Source organism: Prionailurus bengalensis, chromosome D1, assembly GCF_016509475.1.
Source record: "Prionailurus bengalensis isolate Pbe53 chromosome D1, Fcat_Pben_1.1_paternal_pri, whole genome shotgun sequence".
In the NCBI taxonomy this organism is placed as follows: Eukaryota; Metazoa; Chordata; class Mammalia; order Carnivora; family Felidae; genus Prionailurus; species Prionailurus bengalensis.
The window spans coordinates 100,163,449-100,186,087 of NC_057346.1; the positions used below are offsets into that span (position 1 = coordinate 100,163,449).

General features: G+C 46.7%; 1 protein-coding gene and 1 non-coding gene across 6 annotated transcripts in view; one reads left to right on the top strand and one right to left on the bottom strand.

The window, feature by feature from the left end:
- The first annotated feature begins 16,492 nt into the window (after positions 1-16,492).
- LOC122484549 lies at positions 16,493-16,604 on the top strand. The gene has a single exon (XR_006297614.1). It is a non-coding gene; the product is annotated as a U6 spliceosomal RNA (small nuclear RNA).
- A 960-nt stretch (positions 16,605-17,564) lies between these two features.
- AGBL2 (AGBL carboxypeptidase 2) overlaps positions 17,565-22,639 on the bottom strand; it is a 46,853-nt gene continuing 41,778 nt past the window's right edge. For 3 of the 5 annotated variants that reach the window (XM_043582506.1, XM_043582507.1, XM_043582505.1), the window contains 2 exons: positions 19,831-19,917; positions 17,565-18,295 (listed from right to left, as the gene is read on the bottom strand). In XM_043582506.1, coding sequence (XP_043438441.1) covers positions 18,122-18,295; positions 19,831-19,917 — 261 coding nt within the window. In that variant the 3' untranslated portion in view covers positions 17,565-18,121. Of the gene's footprint in view, positions 18,636-19,830; positions 19,918-22,639 lie in introns of all 5 variants that reach the window. The other 2 variants (XM_043582511.1, XM_043582510.1) reach the window with 1 other exon arrangement.

A 22,639-nucleotide genomic window follows, 5' to 3' on the forward strand; every position in this document is an offset into this window, starting at 1 on the left:
GAGAAGGTCCCGTAAGGATCAAACAATACCCCATGTCTCAGGAGGCCCAGAAGGGGATCCAGCCACACATCCAGAGACTACGAAGCCTAAGGGTACTAGTTCCTTGCCAGTCTGCCTGGGACACGCCCCTACTGCCGGTCAAAAAGCCTCACACAAATGACTATCAACCGGTACAAGACCTCCGGGAAGTAAATAAGAGGGTCACGGACATAAACCCAACTGTTCCCAACCCACGTACTCTCTTGAGCTCCTTGGCACCCTCCAGGGTCTGGTATACTGTATTAGATTTAAAGGACGCCTTCTTCAGTCTGCCGCTGGCACCCCAAAGCCAACCCTTGTTCGCCTTCAAGTGGCATGATCCAGAGGAGGGCTACAGTGGGCAACTCACCTGGACATGGCTGCCTCAGGGGTTCAAAAATTCTCCCACCATCTTCGACGAGGCACTACACGAGCACCTGGGTGAGTACAGAGAGGAGCACCCTGGCCTCACCCTCCTACAGTACGTAGATGACATCCTGATTGCTGCCGACACAGCCGAGGACTGCGAGCAAGGGACCCAGGACCTGCTGGCTACCCTGGGGGCCTTAGGGTACCAGGCATCTGCGAAAAAGGCTCAGATATGCAGGGAGAGGGTAAGTTACCTGGGATACATCCTGGAGGGCGGACAGCGGCAGTTATCAGATGCCAGAAAAGAATCTGTTCTGAAGATCCCTACTCCCACCTCCCGAAGGGAAGTAAGGGAATTCCTAGGATCGGCCAGGTACTGCCGCCTCTGGATCCCGGGTTTTGCTGAGATCACCAGGCCCCTATATGAAGCTACCAAAGAGGGAAAAACATTTGAATCGACTGAAAAAGAGGAAACTGCCTTTAATCAGTTGAAAAAGGCCCTCCTAGGTGCCCCAGCCCTGGGCCTGCCAGACATTATGAAGCCCTTCCACCTCTTTGTAGACGAACACAAGGGAATAGCAAAAGGGGTTCTAACTCAAGCCTTAGGCCCCTGGAACCGCCCGGTGGCTTACCTGTCCAAGAAGCTAGACCCAGTGGCTGCCGGCTGGCTGCCATGCCTAAGAATGATTGTGGCGACAGCACTCCTTGTCAAGGACGCAGACAAACTGACCCTAGGACAGGAGATCTGGATCATGACCCCACACGCCATTGAAGGGGTCCTGAAACAGCCTCCTGATAGATGGATGAGCAACACATGTATGACTCATTACCAGAGCCTCTTACTCAACCATCCCTGGGTGCGGTTCCACCCCCGTGCGGCCCTCAATCCTGCAACTCTGCTGCCTGACCCTGACCTAGATGCTCCACTACATGATTGTGCAGGGATCCTGGAGCAAGTACATGGATTCCAGACGGACCTGACCGACCGGGCCCCTCCCTGATCCTGAGGCTACTTGGTTCACTGATGGCAGCATCTTTGTGTGGGATGGACACAGGTATGTGGGTGCAGCGGTGGTCACCGAAACGGACACCGTATGGGTGGAGGCTCTACCCTCCGGAATGTCAGCCCAGCGAGCAGAGCTCATCGCCCTCACCAAGGCGCTGACACTGGGAGCTGGAAAACGGCTTAACATCTACACACACAGCCGTTATGTGTTTGCCACAGCTCATATTCATGGGGCAATTTATCAGGAGAGGGGGTTACTAATGGCAGAAGGACGGACTATAAAAAATAAGCAGGAGATACTTGACCTGCTTACGGCCTTATGGCTTCCTGCCAAGCTGGCCATTATCCACTGCCAAGGGCACCAGAAAACTGATAACCTGGTAGCTAGAGGTATATCCACTGCCAAGGGCACCAGAAAACTGATAACCCGGTAGCTAGAGGTAATCGAAAGGCTGACCAGGCAGCCAAGGCAGTAGGCCTTACTTCAGTTCCCACCATGACCATACAACTACTGGACCCGGGAGACCCAGTTTTACCAGCCCAGCCCAAATACTCCCAGGAGGAGTTACAGCAGATCAAGAAACTCCCCATGGCCCAGGAGATAAAGGGATGGTGGTATACACCTAACAAGGAGCTCGTGCTGCCAGACCAGCTCGGAGTCTCAATATTAGAGCACATGCATCGGTCTACTCACATGGGGGCCCGAAAATTAAAAGACTTAATCCGACATGCCGGAATCAAGACTCACCAACAGGACACCAAAATAGAGCAAGTTGTATGTGCCTGCAAGACCTGCCAACTCACCAACTCGAGAGCCACATCAAACAAAAAAGGAAGCAGGCTCAGAGGCACCAGACCGGGAGCCCAATGGGAGGTCAACTTCAATGAAGTTAAACCAGGAAAGTATGGTTATAAATATCTTTTAGTATTTACAGACACCTTCTCTGGCTGTGTGGAGGCATACCCAACCAAGCATGAAACGGGGCCAGCTTTTATCTCGCAGGTAACGCAGGCAGTAGCCAAGGCTGTGGGGGGAAATTACATTGTGCTTATAGGCCCCAGAGCTCAGGATAGGTAGAAAGAATGAATAGAACCCTAAAAGAGACCCTTACCAAATTAACCATGGAGACTGGCGAGGACTGGGTGACTCTCCTACTGTACGCCCTTTACCGGGTTAGGAACACTCCTTACACCCTGGGTTTTACTCCCTACGAGATCACGTTTGGCAGGCCACCCCCTATTATTCCCAACCTTCGAGCTGAACTTCTTGCTGAGTTTAAAGATCAAGAACTTTTTCTTTCCTTGAGAGGGCTCCAGAAGGCACACGAGGACATTTGGCTGCGCCTCCATGCCATCTACGAGGCCGGTCCAACCCTGACACCTCACCAGTACAGGTCGGGAGACTGGGTCTGCATCAAGAGGCACCGCCAAGAGACCCTTGAGCCGCGCTGGAAGGGACCCTACATCGTGGTGCTGACAACCCCCACCACTCTCAAAGTAGACGGTATCGCGACCTGGGTCCATCACACCCACATTCGGCCAGCGGAGCCCCCCCCCCCCCCCCACGATCCGGAAGGACTTCGTCACGCAATGGGCCGTCAATCGGGACCAACACAACCTGCTCAAGCTCAAGCTATAGCACATTCGACCCACCTGATATTGGTAACTCTGTTAACTCTGCTTGTCATTGCTCATGCTGCCGGGAGTCCCCACGCCCCCCAAAACATTACCTGGCAGATCGTAGACACCAGCTCAGGGACAATACTTAATCAGATATCCCAGACCCACCCTAGAGACACATGGTTCCCGGAATTACGAGTAGACTTAGAAAGCCTGTTTCCCTCTTAAACCGGCCACCCCAGGGTTGATACCACAGGGTTCAGGCGACAAGACTTTTACTTCTATGTCTGTCCCAGTGGAAAAGACCATGGGGACACTTGTGGGGATGCGGCAGACTACTTCTGCGCCTCTTGGTCATGTGTCACCACTGGACACATCTGGTGGACCCCACCACGCACCGGAGATCTCATCGTGGTAACACGGCCCAGTGGCCCCCGACCACCATATGTCTCGGGCCATGGTAATCCTGTGTCAATATCTTTCACAGAACAAGGAAAAAAGGCAACAGGGTGGGAAGCTGGAAAAACCTGGGGGGTCAGGCTTTATGACAAGGTCAGACTTGGGCCTAGAGATAAAGGAATGTTATTTACCCTCCGGATGCAAGCAACCCCCCTTGCCCAGCAGTCGCCCACAGGGGTAGGACCCAACCAAGTACTAGTTCCCCGACCTGCCCCCGCCTGAACGGCCACGCCCAGAAACACCCAGGCTCTGGCCACACAGCCCTCCACATCCCCTGTCCCTACCGGAGCGTCACCCACATCTCCTGCCCCGGGTCACAACTTACTATCTGATACAGACCCCCTATGGAGCACGGAGCATACCAGGTACTAAACACTTCTAGGCCTGACCCGACCAAGTCCTGTTGGCTCTGTCTAGATGTCTGGCCCCCATATTACGAAGATATTGCCATTAAAGGCAATTTTACAACGGCCTCCAACTCTAACTCCTGCAGATGGCAGCAGGCTACTGTAAGACTAACCCTCCAGGCAATAACAGGACAGGGCACTTGCGTAGGCCACGTGCCCCCGGGCAGTCACATCTCTGTAATGAAACCCTAACAGTCCCCAGGGAGACAGTGTATCTACTTCCCCCAAAAAATGCATGGTGGGCCTGTTCCACCAACCTCGCTCCCTGCATCCACTCCCAAGTCCTTAACTCCTCGAAGGAAGGCTTCTGCATACTCCTGCAGTTGATCCCCAAGCTAGTGTACCATTCGGGGGAAAAAATTCTTAACAGGTTAGGCTCTACTAACCCCCAAAGTAAAAGAGAGCCTATTACAACCCTAACTCTGGCTGCGCTCTTGGGACTAGAATTAACAGGGGCAGGGACTGGAATATCCTCACTCGTCATCCAGGACAAAAAGTACGGAACCCTAAGGGCAGCCATTGACTTAGACATAGAAAGAATTGAGAAATCAATTTCTCATTTACAGGAATCCCTTACTTCTTTATCAGAAGTAGTACTCCAAAACAGAAGGGTATTAGACATTATTCATGCAGCAAGGAGGACTATGTGCAGCCCTAGGGGAAGAATGTTGCTTCTATGTTGATGACTTGGGGGTCGTAAAAGAAACTATGGCCCTCATAAGGGAAGGGCTGCAACAATGAAAGTTAGAGAACAATCTCAGTCCTGGTACGAGTCTTTGTTCAACTGGTCTCCCTGGTTACCTACCCTCATCTCGGCCCTTGCTGGACCCCTCGCCATCCTGCTCCTACTAGTAACCCTCGGACCCTGTATCATCAACAGGCTGGTCCAGTTTGTCAGGGACCGCATGGGAGCCATCCAACTAATGGTCCTCCGTGCTCAGTACAAGCCCCTAGTAACAGAAGAAGACAAAACAGAAACGCAGCCGGTCCCATGATTGGGCCCATAAGCTACATGACAAGGGGGGAATGAAAGAGCGGACCTAGGCCGGCCAACTCCATTTTGTCCTGTGTCCTCCATCTTGAGTGACTGTCCCCGACATGGCCCCCTTTTCTGGGAAAACAGAAAGAAATTCCCGCTCACCCGCTAAAACCACCTCCCCTTGAGTAACTTCCCACTCACCTGTTCAAACTTCCTGTTCAAACCATACCCGGCAACCTGCGCAACAGGACTCTGATTCTTCCCCAGCTAATTGGCTAAGGCCACGACCATCACCCCACCAACTGCCCCTAGACCCCTATAAGCCTTTGTGCTTTTGAAATTCACTCTCTCTCCGGCAGCTCACCGCTGCGTCGGTGCAGGTAGGAGATTGAGCTCGAGATAGCTTGAATAAAGTCTCCTTGCTTTTGCATCAGACTCGGCTCCTTGGTGGTCTTTGGGGATCACGAATTCTGGGCATAACAGGGCATCTGCAATATGAGGTACAAAGGGTATTCAAACCCATAAACAGCCTAATGGCCAACAAAAACTAGTTAAGTTTGATATCAAACAACGAATCTATCAGTAGGTTGCCTCTTGATGCATTCATTTAATGTTACCTCCTCAGAAATGGCTTCTCTGACCTCTATTTAAATTTACCTACCCCTTATTTCCTACCACATTGTCCTGTAGCACTTACTGTCTGAAATTGTCTTCCACTAGAATGCAAGCTCTGGGAGTTCAGTAATTGGGACAGCCTTTGTTCACTGTTTCATATTCAGCGCCTGGCACATACTAGGTGCTCAGTAAATATTGCATGAATGAACACATACTTCAGTGCCTAGGAGGCTACAGGCTATTAAAGGAAAAAGGCATTGTCCTTAACCCTTCATTCCCTAGCTCACATGTTCTGTATCAAACAACAGAGAGCATGGCTCAGAATGAAGTACCTGGAGAAGACTTGCATTTGGATCCTGGCTCTCCTTTGTATCTAAATGATTCAGAAAACTTTTTGTCTTTTGTTATTCAGTTTCTGTATCAAAATTTAAGGATGACACTACTACCTACCTCTCAGGGTTATTACTGAATGGTAAGTGGAATTGTGCATAGGATAAGATTTTTTTTTTAGCTGTATATTGAAATAGTTTTAATTATTACTGTCCTGTACTCAGCATGGTGCTAGGTGATACTGGGGGCAGCTTACACAACCAAAAGGAGCATGATCTTTGAGGTCCAACGGACTGGGTCCAAATTCTGTTTCTACCAGTGTATGATCTTAGATCACAGGAACTCTCTGAATCTTAGACAAATGAGCAATGTAATGTCTCCTCCACACAGTTATAAGGATTGAATGAAATAATACGCCTACCCAGCTTGGCACGCAGAAATATGTCAACTTGTAGGTTTTAGAGTTATAAGAAGCTTACAAGTTGCTTCTAACCAAGTCCAGAAATTATTTAGATGTCAATACAATTTATATCTAACAATTGTGTCTAACGAGACAATATCTAACCTTAGAGACCATCTACCAAAAGAATTCTTTGTGGATTTGTGTGCTGGTGGTGCTAACAAAATATCCACCGTCTCTGCCCCCACTGATGGCTGTGGGCACAGAGAGGTAAAGAACCTCTTGCAAGGATGGGTGGGTGGGGATGCAGGGTGCTTTACCATTTCCTCCAATGGTGCAGGGCAGAAGCTACCCATGAAATTTGGGGAGAATCTGCAGAAATGGAACAGAAGCCAGTAGCATAGATAAGGGAAGTGCAAAAGGTATAGGGCTGTTGTATACAGCTGCCCAAGCTCCATACTGAACGACTCACAAGACTATGATATAAATGAGTGGTGTTCCCTGATAGAGTTCAATATGGTGAGTTCTAGTTGGTGACCCATATTCATGTGGTGAGAGGAATATGAATCAAAAGGGGCAAACTAATTTGTCCCTTGAGGGGAAGGGAAACAGGACTAGAACATCAGTGTCACTGAGGTCAAGAGAAAGGTTTGGAAGAGGAAGGATGGTCAGTAATGTCAAAAGCCATTTCTACCCATGTATGACCTCAGGTCACAGGACAAGAGATCAATAATAATAATGAACCCCAGTGAAAGATGAGTGAATTTGCCAGTTCAAAGACTCCTGGGCTGGGAGGCAGTCTAACCTGGGAGAGAGATTAAAGGTCCTATAACTTCTTTCCTATTTTCTGATTCCCATTCTGCCACTTGCAGTTGACAACTTTGAGCAAATCACTTAACCTCTTTGTGCTAAAGTTGTGATGAATAAGCACTCTTTCACGGGCTCACTTGTGAAGATTTCAGAAACAAGCTGGCATTCTCTATTCTCCCTTCTTTATTTTTCTTCCTAGCCTTTATCACCTTCTAGAGTACTATATAATTTTTAAATTTGTTCCCCTGCCCCCAACATTCTAGAATTATGTCCAAGAGGGCAGGGATTTTTGTCTTTTTGTTGTTGTTCACTTCAGTATCCTCAGTGCCTAGAACAATACCAAGCACATACTAGGCACTCAATATATATTTGTTGTATTTCAGGTCCTTTCCAGGTCCATCCTGCTCATTGTTCCTCTGAGTTCCTTCATGTTCCTCAGCTAATTATAGATGGGATTATGTATCTCACAGTTTTTCTCATGTATGTTTTATTTTGTTTTATTTTATTTTATTTTGAGAGAGAGAGAGAGAGAGACAGAGGGCACAAGTGAGCAAGGGGCAGAGAGAGAGAGAGAGAGAAAGAGTCCCAGGAGGGGCAGAAAGAGAGAAGCGGGGCTCACCCAAAGCAGGGTTTGTGTTCACCCAAAGCAGGGCTTGAGCTCACCCAGTGTGGGACTTGAACTCACGAACCATGAGATCATGACCTGAGCTGAAGTCAGATGCTTCACGACTGAGCCACCCAGATGTCCCTTCATGAAGGTTTTTAAATTGCCTTATCTCAACTGAAATACTTATCTGGTATCTTAATTAGGACTTTCTGTGTGCAAGTAATATAAAATCCTACCCAATCTGCTTTGGGATGGTGGGATGGTGGGCATGTGGGGGAGAAAGGGAACGTATTAACTCTTACAAGTAGATGGCTTCAGGCATGGCTGCATCCAGGAGTTTAGGGAATGTTACCTGGACTGAGCTTTTTTTTAATCTCTCATATCTGCTTTCTTCTTTATTGGTTTTTAAAAATGTTTTCCTTTTTTATTTTGAGAGAGAGAGAGCAAGTGGAGGAGGAACAGAGAGAAATGGAGAGAGGATCCCAAGCAGGCTCTGAATTGACAACGTGTAGCCTGACTCAGGGCTTGGGCTTACAACCGTGAGATCATGAGCTGAGCCGAGATCAAGAGTCAGAGGCTTAACTGACTGAGCCACCCAGGTGCCCCTAACTTTTTTTAGGGAGAGCACGAGAAAGCAAGTGCGAGCAGGGGAGAGGGATGGGGGCAGTAAAGAGAGAGAGAGAGAGAGAGAGAGAGAGAGAGAGAGAGAGAGAGACAGAAACAGAGAGAGGGAGAATCTTAAGCAGACTCCACCGCTCAGTACAAAGCCTGATGCAGGGCTCGATTCTACCATCCTGGGATCATGACCTGAGCCAGAATCAGAACTGGCTGAGCCACCCAGGTGCCCCCCCTTTTAGCATCTTTAGAGATGGTCAGTCATATGGTTTTTAGTTTTGACCTAGTAACATGGTGTTGGTTTGCGACCACCTTGGGGGCATCCCAGGTGAACTCTAACATCACCCCCCATATTCTGAGGGCAGAGAGAGACCAAAGAAAGGCCACTCCAGGCTGGTGACAGCCATTCAACAAGGGAACTTACATATGAAGCTTGTCTTGGGTGGCTGTAAGACGATCTACACACTTGCCCACAAAATTTTAAAAGCTTCTGTAATGTGATAAGGACACTTCTCTGTGGTATTCTTTCCAGAAGCCCATTACTCCAGTCAAATCACAAGGAACACATCAGACCAATTGAGGACCATTCTACCAAATACCTAACTGGGACCCCTCAAAACTGTCAAAGTCATGAAAAATAAGGAAAGACTGGGAAACGGTAACAGACAAGAGGAGGCTAAGGAGGCATGACGACAAAATGCTATATGATGTTCCGGATTGGATCCAGGAAAGAAAAAGGACTTTAAAGAAAAAACGGTGAAGTCTGAAGAAAGTCTGGAGTTTAATAGTAATGTACTGATGTCTTCCTGATTTTGACAAATGGGCCATGGTAATGGGAGATGATAACAGTACAAGAAACAACCTGAGTGAGGGGTATGTGGGAACTCTATCTTTGTGGCTTTTTTAAAAAATATTTTATTTTTAAGTAATCTCTATAAAAATTGTTCCAAAATAAAAACAGTTTTTATTGAAAAAATTTGTTTAAATGTTTATTTATTTTTGAGAGAGACAGAGCATGTGCAGGGTGGGGAGGGGTTGAGAGAGAGGGAGACACAATCCGAAGTAGGCTCCAGGCTCTGAGCTGTCAGCACAGAGCCCAGTGTGGGGCTCGAACTCACAAACTGTGAGATCATGACCTGAGCTGAAGTCAGACGCTTAACCTACTGAGCCACCCAGATGCCCCAAAACAATTTTTAACGTATAGAAAAGTCACAGGGGTGCCTGGCTGGCTCAGTGAGTACAGCGTGTGACTCTCGATCTTGGGGTTGTGAGTTCAAGCACCACATTGACTATAGACAGAGTGACCATCGAGAGGCAGATAGACATCATGTGCCCTCTGATGTGATGCTTGAGGACATGTCACTTATGTAGTATTCTGGTCAGAAATGCATCCCCTGAATCTGATCATGAAGAAACATAAGGCAAAGCCAAAATAAGGAACATTCTACCAGAAAGAAGGCTCTAGACTCTGGCATCAGAATGCCCGGGTTTGGGGGCACCTGGCTGGCTCCGTTGGAAGAGCATGTGATTCTTGACCTCAGGGTCGAGAGTTTGAGCCCCTCGTTGGGTGTGGAGTTTACTTAAATAAAAACTTAAAAAAGAAAAGAATGCCTGGGTTCAAATGCTGGCTCCACTGGCTTTACGACCATAGGAAAGCTACCTTCTGAAAGACTCCATTTCCTCATCTGTAAATGGGAACACTAGCAAGACCCACCTTAGAGGGTAGTTGGGCGGACTGGATGGGAAAACGCACACAACGTACCGAACAGACTGCCCCCCACACAGTGGGAGCGAGCATTGCTCCTGTCCACCCTGGCTTCCTTCCCTTTGTTCGTAGAGAAAGAAGTGCCCAGCTCTGGGTTTAAGGCTAATCTTCAATTCCATCTCCTCCAGTGTCTTCTCAAACTTTCTGCATTGCTTTATCCCTTCTTCCATAGGTCTCCCTCTTTACCAGCAACTTCCCCATAGCCTAAAAACATACCAAGCCTCTACCGGCCTTAAAGAAAACCTAAAACCTTCAACCGTTTCTTACCATCTCCACTGCCCCCCTTCTGAAGCTCTTCCCTCCCTTTGTAAAAACCACCTTTGGTTAGAGGCCTGCTGTGCATCATGAACTTTACCCTACATGGGAGGTAGCCATCCTGTCCTATTTCACAGAGGAGAAAACTTGGGCTCAGGGAGGATTTAAACCTAGATCTGCCTCAGACTGGGACTGTCCGATTAGGCAGTCACAAACCACAGGTGGCGCTTGAAATGGGGCTGGTCCAAACTGAGGTGTGCAGTCGGTGTAAGTCCATACTAGATTTCAAAGACTTTGCCCAAGGAAAAAACACTGTAAAAGATTTCGTTGATATTCTTATACCGATTACGTGTTGAAATAATTTTTTGGATATTTCAGGTGAAATAAACTATGTTATTAAAATTAATTTTACCTGTTTCTTTTTACTTTTCCGAGGTAGCTACTAAAATATTGATATTATGTGGTTGGAATTATATTTCCATTGGGCAAGCACTGTTCTAGAATATTCATCTCATCATGAAATATATGGCCTTTTGTCTTCTGCAACACCACTTATCTTAGCTCCCTGAATGTATCCCAGGTACCGGGGCGTCTCCCTCTACATACCCTGCCTGGATGATCTCCGCCTGCTCTTAGTATCTGCATGCCATGCTGATGCTGGGAAAGGCTTCTCCTAGATTCGACAGTCTCCCTCCATCGCCACTTCGTTCTCTTCTGTACCTCAAAGGGAACATGGCCAAAGTGAAGTTACTCCGTTTTCTTTTTCTTAAACCAGAGCCTCCCTCTATATCCTCTGTCTTGCTAAACAGTCACACCCTTGTTGTTACCATGCTTATAAGTCCCTCCCCTTCCCCTCCGTGTCCAGAGACCACACCCTGTGGCCTCTACCTCCTAAGTAAATCCAAAACCCTCTCTCCATAAACATTCTAAGAACTTCAGGTTATCATAGTTCTCCTAAATGATTCAGTCTGGCCTCCCGGCCTCTAGTCTTCAGGATCCTGATCTTCCTTTGATAGAAGGGCTGGGGTGAGCCCATGATAAGGCAAATCTGAGCATGCTGGTCCCCTTGCCCGGCACCTCCCTTCTGCAGGACGGTCCATCTGTGACATGGCCCTGAGCCCTCTCAGCCTCCAATGCTGGGTCTGCCCTGTTCCTTATGGATCTGGAACGTTAACTGGCTCTCCCTGCTCCCTCCATGCCCACCACCCCCGTGCCCACTTCCCAAACACTTGTCACCTTTCAGGACTCAGCTCAGTGATATATCAGTTTTTAAGAAAAGATCCTGCTCAATAGTAGCCCACTATGCCAAACTGGTCGTTTTTGTGTGTTTTTTTAAAAAAATTTTTTAATGTTTATTTATTTTTGAGAGACAGAGTGTGGGTGGGGGAGGGGCAGAGAGAGAGAGAGAAAGACACAGAATCTGAAGAGGCTCCAGGCTCTGAGCTGTCAGCACAGAGCCCAACGCGGGGCTCAAACTCACAAGTTGTGAGATCATGACCTGAGCCGAAGTCGGATGCTTAACCGACTGAGCCATTTAGGCACCCCCAAAATTTTAAAATAATGTTTATTTTAGAAACAGAGAGAGAGAGAGAGACAGAGAAGGGGAGGGGCAGAGAGAAAGGGAGACACAGAATCCAAAGCAGCCCCGAGGCTCTGAGCTGTCAGCACAGAGCCCGACACGGGGCTTGAACACACAAACTGTAAGATCACGACCTGAGCCAATGTCCGAGGCTTAACCTACTGAGCCACCCAGGCGCCCCGTGAAATATCTTGATGGTTTTTCCCAGGCAGATCTCACCAATCCTTCCTTTGCATCCTACAGACTTCTACCTCAGCACCTGGACCACTTCAGTGCACCAATTTGTGTATTTGGCTGCCTTTCCTAACCAGAAGGATTTCAAGTACAAGCCACAAGAGGGAAAGAAAAGACAACAACAAGATTCAAAGAAAAGGCAATTATTGCTTCACATAAACAAGCAGTCCAGACGCAGGGCATCCCCAGGACTGGTTAATTTATTCAGCAGCTCAGCTCACTGATGCCGTCAGAGATGCGACCTTACCATCCTCCAGCTCTGCTGCCTTTGGTGCCGACTTTGTCCAGCTTTGTTGGCTGCACGGCTGTAGCAGATTCAGGCAAAGCACCATATGGAACAATGCCGGATGGAAGAGAACATCTTTCTTTCTTTTCTGCCCCTCGGTGGTCACTGTCAACGTGCATCCAATTTCTCCATGACATAGTTAATATTTTTTCCCTTTGAACTAATATGCAATCTGAGTAGACCGTTTGTTTGTTTTCTGAGTGGACACTTTAAAACCTCCTCATCATCATCATCATATTTCCTCCTAAATTTGGCCTCCAAGGATGAGTGTTGCCTGGTCCATTTCACTGTGATGGTTACAGAACTCCAGCACTCCCTCTATCTGACTCAACATCAACTCTTGTATTCGTTTGCTCAAATCCTAGAATACATCTGAAAAGGTTTCAGAATCATTTTACCAATACCAACACATAAACAAACCCACTAGAGACAGATCAGAACTTGTTTGAATTTTTCTTCCTACCCCCACCCCACCAGAGCCTGCCTTCTCAACCACTACCTCCTCGTAAGGTTGTTTGCTGGCAGGGTGATGGTTACAGGGAGGGACAGGGCACTTGAGGAACCTGGAGGTGGTGTGAAATAGCCCTGCGTGGGGAAGGATGAGGGAACTTCAGTTTCAGAAACAGAGAGTTAATTCCAGATACTGGAGGGGATCCATGAGCAGTGGCTCCAGTTCTCTTGGGGGCATGGTTTCCTGCAGCCATGTTGGCAGCCTGGGTGTAGGAGTGGAGAAGACAGATGGTTGGGATGGCTAGGCTGATCCAAAGGCGAGGAACTACCAGGTGGATGCGGCAGAAGGACAGAGAGCAAAGACTCTGGAGTGCTGGCAAGAGAGTGGGTGACATCTGTGCCCCGGAGTCTGAGCTGAATGGCGGAGCAAGTGAGGCCAAGAGGGAGAAAAGAGAGCGGCTGGGGCTTGAGCTGGGCTGCCAAGAGGTTTATTGAAGTAATTTCCGGTCACCGAATCCTACGGTCGGTCCGGGAATAGCCAGTTCAAAGGACCGGGAGGAGAGATGGCCTGGACCAAATCCGGCCGCGGGCAAGACGGGAGGGGCTATCCTTTGAGCAACCGGAGTGTTTGTTTCCCCAAGGAGGAGAGAGGAGACGGGTGCTGGCCCCGGGCTGAAGAGGGAGGCTGTTTCGGGCACATTATTGCATGAGCGACGGCCGTGAGAAGTGTTCCAAAAAATGTGATTTTGAAAAACAAGGAGGCCTTAGAGATTATTTCACCAGAACGGTCCAGAGCTGTTGAGCAACTGCACCCCCCACCCCTTCCCCCGCCAGCCTGGGTGGGATTCAAACCCAGGTGTTTTAAATTTAAGTTGGTGATTGTCTTTAACCCACTACCGTGTTCTAAAGCTTTAGCGCAGAACAAGTCTTAGTTTTTCATGGGGCAGGAATGGCGTCTCACGCGTCTCTGCACTCTCGGTTGCTCCCAAGTCAGTCACTGCTCAGTGCGTTCTTTGCGATGGATTTGTGGGAGTAGCACATATCTTAGGGAAGAAGTATAGCAGGGAGTCCGAATTTTCAAGTTGTTACGACTTCTTTCTATGTTCTTAGGGATCTTCCTTTCTTTTGACCCTTACTGCGCAACTGTTCCTCTGGACATGTGCTATACGCTTTGTCACTAGAGCTTTGTCTTGTAGACACGCTAACTAAAACAATGCCTTTCTGAACCCAATGTCTTGTGGAAGCTGATTTCTCAGAGACCATGTGACCCAGCTGCACAGAGTTAAGTTGGAACCCACTTAAAGAGGAAAATCACCTCTGAGCTTCCTTGTGGTTGATCAGGCAGCATGGAGGTGAGGGCAAGGGGATAAAAGATGTTGGACCTCGGCAAGCATGAACAAGGGTGAGTTTATCTTCCCCAGGAATATTCCACTAAGAAATAGAAGTGTCCCTGGTGGAATGTAGCTCAGCTAAACCTAGCCATGCCTTACAGTTTGTCTTTGTAGTTTAAAGGACAGAGTAGGCTTTGTGGCATCAAAGGCATCCTGTGCAGAAGGCCCCAAGTCTCTGTGCTCTGGAAACATCTCTGCCATTCTAGGTAATTAAAGCAGAACTAGTCGGAGAACAACCTGGAAAACCAGAAGTTAGCAGTTCTATTTCTGCAAAGCAGAGCCTTCTTCGTAGCATTTTTGCTAAAAGCTGGGATCAAAATTGGTGACAACATAACTAAACCAAAGATCACATTGACAAATGGGGGGAAAAATACCTAGGTTTTTTTTAAGGAGCCTCTGTGTCCATACAGAGTTCCTGTATCTAATGTTCCATCAGAAACTTAAGAGTAATACTTACTGTCATCACCTTACCTGTTTGGACTTGTTTCTACCACTTTCAAGAGTTGCCACTTCTCCAAAAACAGAAACAAGTACTGCCACAGGACCTTGGTTGTGATTACATGGTCCCAAAAGTAAGGCTTCTAAAGAAAACAGGTTTACCTGAAATACTTCTTGAATCTTAAAACATACCATTAGTGATTGTGTATTTAACTTATAGGCAAAATAGGATATAGATTATTTTTCCCTTTTTAGAAAAAATAGTTATTTATTTATTTATTTATTTATTTATTTATTTATTTATTTATTTATTTTGAGGGAGAGGGGCAGAGAGAGAGGGAGAAAGAATCCCAAGCAGGTTCCACACTGTCAGCTCAGAGCCTGACGTGGGGCTTGAACTCACAAACCTGAGCCAAAATCAAGAGTTGGATACTTAAGCAGCTGAGCCACCCAGGTGCCCCTAAATACATATATATTTTTAAGTAATCTCTCTGCCCAAGGTGGGGCTCAAATTCTTGAGCCCAAGGTCAAGAGTCACATGCTCTAACAACTAAGCCAGCCAGGCAACACCCTGCCGCCTTTAACCTTTGTTGACAACTCTTGAATATAAGGTAGATGTTGGCCTCTGACTCAACTAAAATGCTCCATTCTCATGATTAACTCTTAGTGATCAAGACGCTTTGGGTTGTTTCTCCTGCAGCATGAGATTTATTATGTTCATACAAAATCAATTACCTTAGTTTGTCATTTTAAAGTTTCCAGCTAGGCGGGGCGCCTGGGTGACTCGGTCGGTTAAGTGGCCGACTTCAGCTCAGTTCATGATTTCGCGGTCCATGGGCTCAAGTCCCGAGAGGGGCTCTGTGCTAACAGCTCAGAGCCTGGAGCCTGTTTCAGATTCTGTGTCTCCCTCTCTCTGACCCTCCCTATTCATGCTCTGTCTCTCTCTGTCTCAAAAATAAATAAACGTTAAAAAAAATTTTTTTTAATTAAATAAAATAAAGTCTCCAGCTACGGGCACCTGGGTGGCTCAGCCGGTTGAGGGTCCGACTTCGGCTCAGGTCATGATCTCACAGTTTATGCGTTGGAGTTCTGAGTCAGGGTCTGTGCTGACAGCTCAGAGCCTGGAGCCTGCTTCAGATTCTGTGTCTCCCTCTTTCTCTGCCCCTCCCCTGCTCGTGCTCTGTCTCTCCCTCTCAAAAATAAATAAACATTAAAAAAAATAATAAGTTTCCAGCTAGAGGCACCCTTCGCAACCTCCTACCAAAAGCAAAATGAGAAAGGCACACGGGCTGCTAGATGCTGCAGCATGTAAATCTGTGTGTGTGTGTGTGTGTGTGTGTGTGTGTGTTTGGGGGGAGGCACTTCTTCCTAACCATCCAAGCAGGAAGGCTTGCTTTCTTCTAAAGAAAACAAACAGCTACCCCTCTGCAGGCCTGACTGTGAGCTGAGCAGGTCTCAAAATGGAACTGCCACAATGTTTTGGCAATTATTGGATGTGGAGGCCGTGTCTGGATTACATGGATTCTCTCCTTCTTCCCTTTCAATACCTTACATTCAGACCCCATCTCTCAGGAAGCTCTTCCCCACTCCCCTGGGAGTTTGTTGCTTTCAAAAAGCACTTTAAAAAAATCTGATCGTATATTCTGATATTTGATTCCAAAAACATCACCATACTGGGGTGCTCTTTATAAACTTTCTCCAAAAGAGACAAGTATTTCTGAACAACTTTCATACAAAGGTTTGCCCTCAGCAGTTTGTAGCTGTCTGGGGACTTGTCCTTGAAAGATATCCTCTTAGGGACAAAAAGTGGGGTTTTGGATGTGCTTTAGGTTTTAGGGTGTAAGGTGTGGAACAGGCAGGTGCCTGCTTGCTTCGGCAGCACATACACTAAAACGGATACAGATCCTGAGAAGATTAGCATGGCCCCTGGGCAAGGAAGAGATGAAAATTCCTGAAGCGTTCCATACCAGAAACCAAACAAACAAATGAAAAAGAGCTCGAGCAGATTCCCTTTAAAAAGACTCACATAGGGACACCTGGGTGGCTCAGTCGGTTTAGCGTCCAACTCAATTTCAGCTCAGGTCACGATCTCACGCTTGTGAGATCAAACCCCACGTTGGGCTCCATGCTGATAGTGTGGAGCCTGCTTGGTATTCTCTCTCTCCTCTCTCTCTGCCCCTCCTCTGTTCATGTGTGCATGCTCTCTCTCAAAATATTAAAAAAAAATTTTTAAATGACACACCGTGTATGTGGAGGGTGGAAGGGTGGGTAATATAGGGGAACTCTCTGTACTGTCTCCTCAGTTTCTCTGTAAATCTAAAACTGTTCTCAAAATAAAGTCTATTAATTTTATTTATTTATTTATTTATAATTTTTTTAATGTTTATTTATTTTTAAGAGACAGAGAGACAGAGTATGAGTGGGGAAGGGTCAGAGAAAGAGAGGGAGATACAGAGTCCGAAGCAGGCTCCAGGCTCAGAGCTGCCAGCACAGAGCCCGACGTGGGGCATGAACCCACCAGCTGCGAGATCATGACCTGAACCGAAGTCAGACACCCAACCGACTGAGCCACCCAGGCGCCCCAAGTCTATTAATTTTTTTAAAAGGCACAGATACTGGAATTGTAATAGAATTTGTGTTGCCATGTGGTCCTAATCATTAGTCATCCAGGTAGGGGTGGAGGCTGAAGGAGTTTACAAGCGATTGTGAAAAACACACCAGGAAACTTTCAATCCAATGTGACAGGAAGAGGGGAAAGTCAGAGCAGGAGGCCTGGCATGAGCCAGAGTGGACCTTCTTCAACACGACTCCAGCCTGTTAACATGACAGGCTATAGTCCGCTGACTGTGTTCGGTACTCATGAGAGATCTACAATATGAAACACCTGTTCACTTAAGGTTATGCAGTTGATCAATCAAAGGAAACAACTGGTTAGAGAGAAAGAATTTTAATCAATGGGTTAAAAAACATACATAACCGTGTTGAACATAATATATGTAAGACTAAACTGGCGAATACACGAATTGTTCTCTCTGTGTGGTATGAGCCAATGAGCCACCATGAGCCAATCTGATAATCACAGTCTGACCATTCATTGCCAGAAAGCTTTGACGCAAGACTTTTTAAACACAGCACACTCCCAGAATAGGTTTAAAACAGAATTTGAGCTCTTAAAGTTAATTTGCACATAATTTTAGAAAGACTATCTATTGGTTAGAATGAGGTATATCTGTGCTGTGGGGTTCATGAACACACACCTCAATTTCTGATAAAGGAAGCTTTTGTATACATAATATAATTTCGCTTAATGAAAAAAAACCTGATTTGTGAGGTATGAGTCCTGAGGGCATGCATGCAATGTAAGCACACAGCGCAAGGTCAGTGCACCATGAGCACACAACACAGTGTACCCCAAGTCACACAACTCCCCTCACTACAAAACACGTCTAGCCCCACTGCCAATGACGCTCCTGTGTGGCCAAGGCCCCCTATGGGTACGTGTATACGTGCAAGGAGGGGTAAACCGTCATGGCGGCGCGGCCTCTCTTTGTGGCAGGATATCTGTTCCTGGACCAGTGTGACTTCATATCTGCAGCTGGCTCTTGGCTGGAGTTTGTGCTTCTCTCGGGAGAGCACGACACTGTGGGTCTTGGCTTCTCCGTCTGGGCAAACAAGATATAAAAGTTGAATCATTTTATGTTGCGATTTCTGAAGTCATAGTTAGGGTTGGGGTTGGTTTTACCAGGAGTTAGTGAGAAGTATTTGCGTTTCTCCCCAAATGCCGAAGTATAGTCATTGATGTTGTTCCAGAGCACAGAGGAATCAAGCATTTGCCCTAATCCTTCAGAGAGCCGAAGAAGGGTTGGTCCGTGGGCAATATTTTAATTGCCCTGAGTTCAACGACTACATTTCATAAGCTGTCTAGAGACATTACACAGAGGGAAGAACTCGGTCTTTCAAGGTGGAGGCTGCCCCATTGTTTTCACTTCTGCTTACCTATACCTGCAAGTTAAACGCCCATGTTAGAGAAACGTTCCACCAGAAATTGTAAGAAAAGGAAGGTAGAGGTCTGGATGGCATTCACCCGGCACTCTGGGTTTAACTGAATCCCCCGTTAGGTGTTATTGCCCAATTAGCAGGTTTCAGCTGTGGGATACGGTGTGAGCAACCTGGCGACGTCCTGAGCGAATGCTGAAGACGAGAGGGGGCAGTTCGTGGCTCATCTGCCTGTCAGGACCGAAATCCTCTCTGATTTGAATTCCCCTCTTCTTCCCACTGCTATCCCGGTTCTGTTAGGCCACGGGGGTTGGACTTCATCCTCCCGGAGGATGGCGGACTGAAGGGAGGGATTATGTCTTACAGTCCTCAAGGGGCCCTGCCCCTCGTAGACTCATGGTCCATAAGATACTGATGGCTACCCGGGAGCGCCAACCTGAGAAGTCCCGAACAGCAGCCTTGGGAAGCCAGCAGGGACGTCACCCTGGGAGAGCCGTCCATTCTCTCTAGTTTGCCCACGTTCCTCCAGCGGTGCTCACGCTGTTCGCCGCGGGCACACGTGAGCTGCACCCGCCCAGAGACATACCCAGAGCTCTCAGCTTACTAGCTGTTTCTCCACTTCTTTTTCCTCCTTCTCAGGAAGGAATATGCCAGTGCAAATGAGCAAGAGAGATGTTATTAGGGGATAACGATGAACTCGTTCTAACTTAGTCCTTTTAAAAAGGAAACCATTCACAATCCTCGGTATCGAACGATCACTGGTAACACTGGCCGGGAACACCTCACGACTGAGACTGAGGGCGGCGCCCCGGTTTGTTGTTACCATCTCCTAGGGCTGAGAACCAATGCGTTATTCACTATCGCTGTTTCACCTGAAATGCTGCCATGGAGTTACAAAATAATAGCCGCCGAACGAATGTTTGTTGAAATAAAACTAAATTCTCCACGGCAAGCTTTGAGCTCTAGGGGGTAGGGATTCCTCCTATCCTGGGGTGCCTCGTGGGCTGCGCCCCCTGGTGGCCAGGGGCTCTGTAGCTGCGCAGGGGGCAAAACGCCTCAGCCTTCCCCCCGAGCAGCACCAACCCTAGGAGGTGAACTGTGCACCATGAATCACCACCCCCCCGGATCACACAAGGCACTTGAAAACCAGGTCAAATTAATTGCTGGCGTATAGGTGTGTATATATAGATTAGTGACATACCTGCATTCTCTCTTTACTCTTAGTCAGAATCGAGGTCATTTTTGATGGGTCCAGCGAGGTGCCCTTTTCTCTTCCATGTAACTGTGACTGAAATAGATGAGCACTTTCTCACTACATTTTCCACTTGCACGAATGTGATTATATAGAATATACATTGGGTGGCATTAAAAATTTTTTTTCTAATGTTTATTTATTTTTGAGAGAGAGAGAGAGTCAGAGCAGAACAGGGGAGGGGCAGAGAGAGAGGGGGAGAGGGTCTTAAGCATGCTCCACACTGTCAGCACAGAGCCCAATGTAGGGCTCGAACCCACAAACCGTGAGATCATGATCTGAGCTGAAATCAAGAGTCAGATGTTCAACCAGCTGAACCACCCAGGCGCCCCTACATTGAGTGTTTTTTTATTCACACATGTTAATTCATTACAATGCTGTAACACGGAAAGAGAGTCAAGACACAAATGAACAATAATTCAAAGAAAAGAAGGAAACTACTTATTTATGGACTGCCTACCAGATGCCAGGCATTTTACACAGTTTCACATCTCCTTTTCTCAACATTTATGATGTGGAGATTATTACTCCAATATTTTAGAGGCAGAAACTGAGTCCCAGGGTGGTTCAGTAACTCAAGGAAAGTGACAGTAAGGCTGGAATTTGAACTCAAGAGGGACTTGAAAGCTGTGATCTTGCCACTGTCACTTGCCCTCCATGCCTAACAGAGTCAGCTTGGTGGGGGTTCTTTGGTGTGACAGAGTGAGACCTCATTATGTCACTGTTAAACACAGGGTAGCATTCTGAAGGAAAAGGGCCTATTTTGCACCCTGTCTACTAAGAGTTGTATACTATTATACGAAAACTTATTTATTTTTAAAAATTTTAAACGTTTATTTTGCGAGAGAGCATTTGTGTGAGCAGGAGAGGAACAGAGAGAAGGGGAGAAAGAGAGAGACTCCCAAGCAGGTTCTGCATTGTCAGCGCTGAGCCCCATGCAGGGCTCGATCTCACCAATTATGAAATCATGATTTGAGCTGAAATCAAGAGTCAGATGCTCAACTGACTGAGCCACCCAGGCGGCCCTTATTTTTTTATTTTTACTTTTTTTAAAGTTTGTTATTTAAGTAATCCCTATACCCAACGTGGGGCTTAAACTCATGATACCAAGATCAAGAGTTGCATGCTCTTCTGACTGAGCCAGGCAAGCACCCCACCAAAACTTGTTTTTCTACATCAAAAACACAAATATTTTTTTTTAATTTTTTTCAACATTTATTCATTTTTGAGAGTGAGAGAGACAGAGCATGAGTGGGGGAGGGGCAGAGAGAGAGGGAGACACAAAATTCGAAGCAGGTTCCAGGCTCCAAGCTGTCAGCACAGGGCCCAACATGGGTCTCGAACTCACCGACCGCAAGATCATGACCTGAGCTGAAGTCGGACGCTCAACCGACTGAACCACCCAGGCGCCTCCCCAAAAAATACAAGTATTTTATAGGTACATAATTCCAAAGTACTAAAAAAATGATTGGGTGCCTTTCCTCTGTGCTCCTTCTGCATCCTACTCTGTGATGTAATTTCCTGCTTCTTTGTTAAAATCCCCAGTAGACTCTAAGGTCCCTAAGGCAGAGATGGTGTTTTGTTCGATGTTGCATTCCCAGCACACAGAAGAGCGTGTGGCGTGTGGTGGTCACACAGTACAATTTGTTGACTGCAGGGGTGGACAGATGATGAAACCACCTGTTCTTATGCTCTGGGTAAAAAAATCACAAACCACCAATATCTGTGGTCAGACTTCAGTGGTGTCTACTCCAAAGCAGTGTCAATGTCCCCACTGATTTTAATGTTTCCCTGCTCCTGGTGGCATTGACAGGGAAGAGTGACATAGGGGGCTATTGTATTCTTCAGCCTGTGGGACAGATGTGCTAATTGGAAAAATCAGAGAATCTACAACAAAGAGTCAAAGATGGAACAGAATAGAGAGCTCAGAAATAAACTCATGAATATATGGTGCATTAATTTTTTACAAAAGAGCCAAGCATTTACAGCAGGGAAAAATGGTCTCTTCAATAAACAGTATTGGAAAAACTAGATGTCCACATGCAAAATAATGAAACTGTACCCCTATCTTGTATCATACACGAAAGTCAACTCAAAATGGGTTAAAGAGTTATACTTAAGACCTGCAACCATCAAACTCCTAGAAGAAAACACAGGAGGTAGGCTCCTTGACAATGGTTTAGGCAATGATTTTTTGGATTTGATCCCCAAAGCAAAAATAAACAAGTGGGACTAGAGCAAACTAAAAAGCTTCTGCACGGCAAATCATCAATAAAATCAGAAGGCAGGGGCACCTGGCTGGCTCAATCGGTAGAGCATGTGAACCTTGATCTCAGTGTTGTGAGTTTAAACTCTATGTTGGGGGTGGAGATTACTTAAAAAAAATTTTTTGAACCTAAAAAAAAAAAAAAAACCCAAAATCGGAAGGAAACCTATGGATAAGAAAATATTTGCAAATAATATTATTCAGTCTTAAAAAAGAAGGAAATCCTGCCATCTGTGACAACATGGATGAAATTAGAGGGCATCGCGCTGAGTGAAATAAGCCAGACAGAAAAAGACTAATACTGCCTGGTATCACTTATGTGTGGAACTGAAAAAAAAAAAGGTCAAACTCATAGAAACAGAGAGTAGAATGGTGGTTGCTGGGGAGTGGAGGGAATAGGCAGAAGATGGTAAAAGACCATAAACTTTCAGTTATTAAAGAAAAAAAAATGGTAACTATGTGAAGTGGTGGGAACTCAGTGGTGGGAACCTT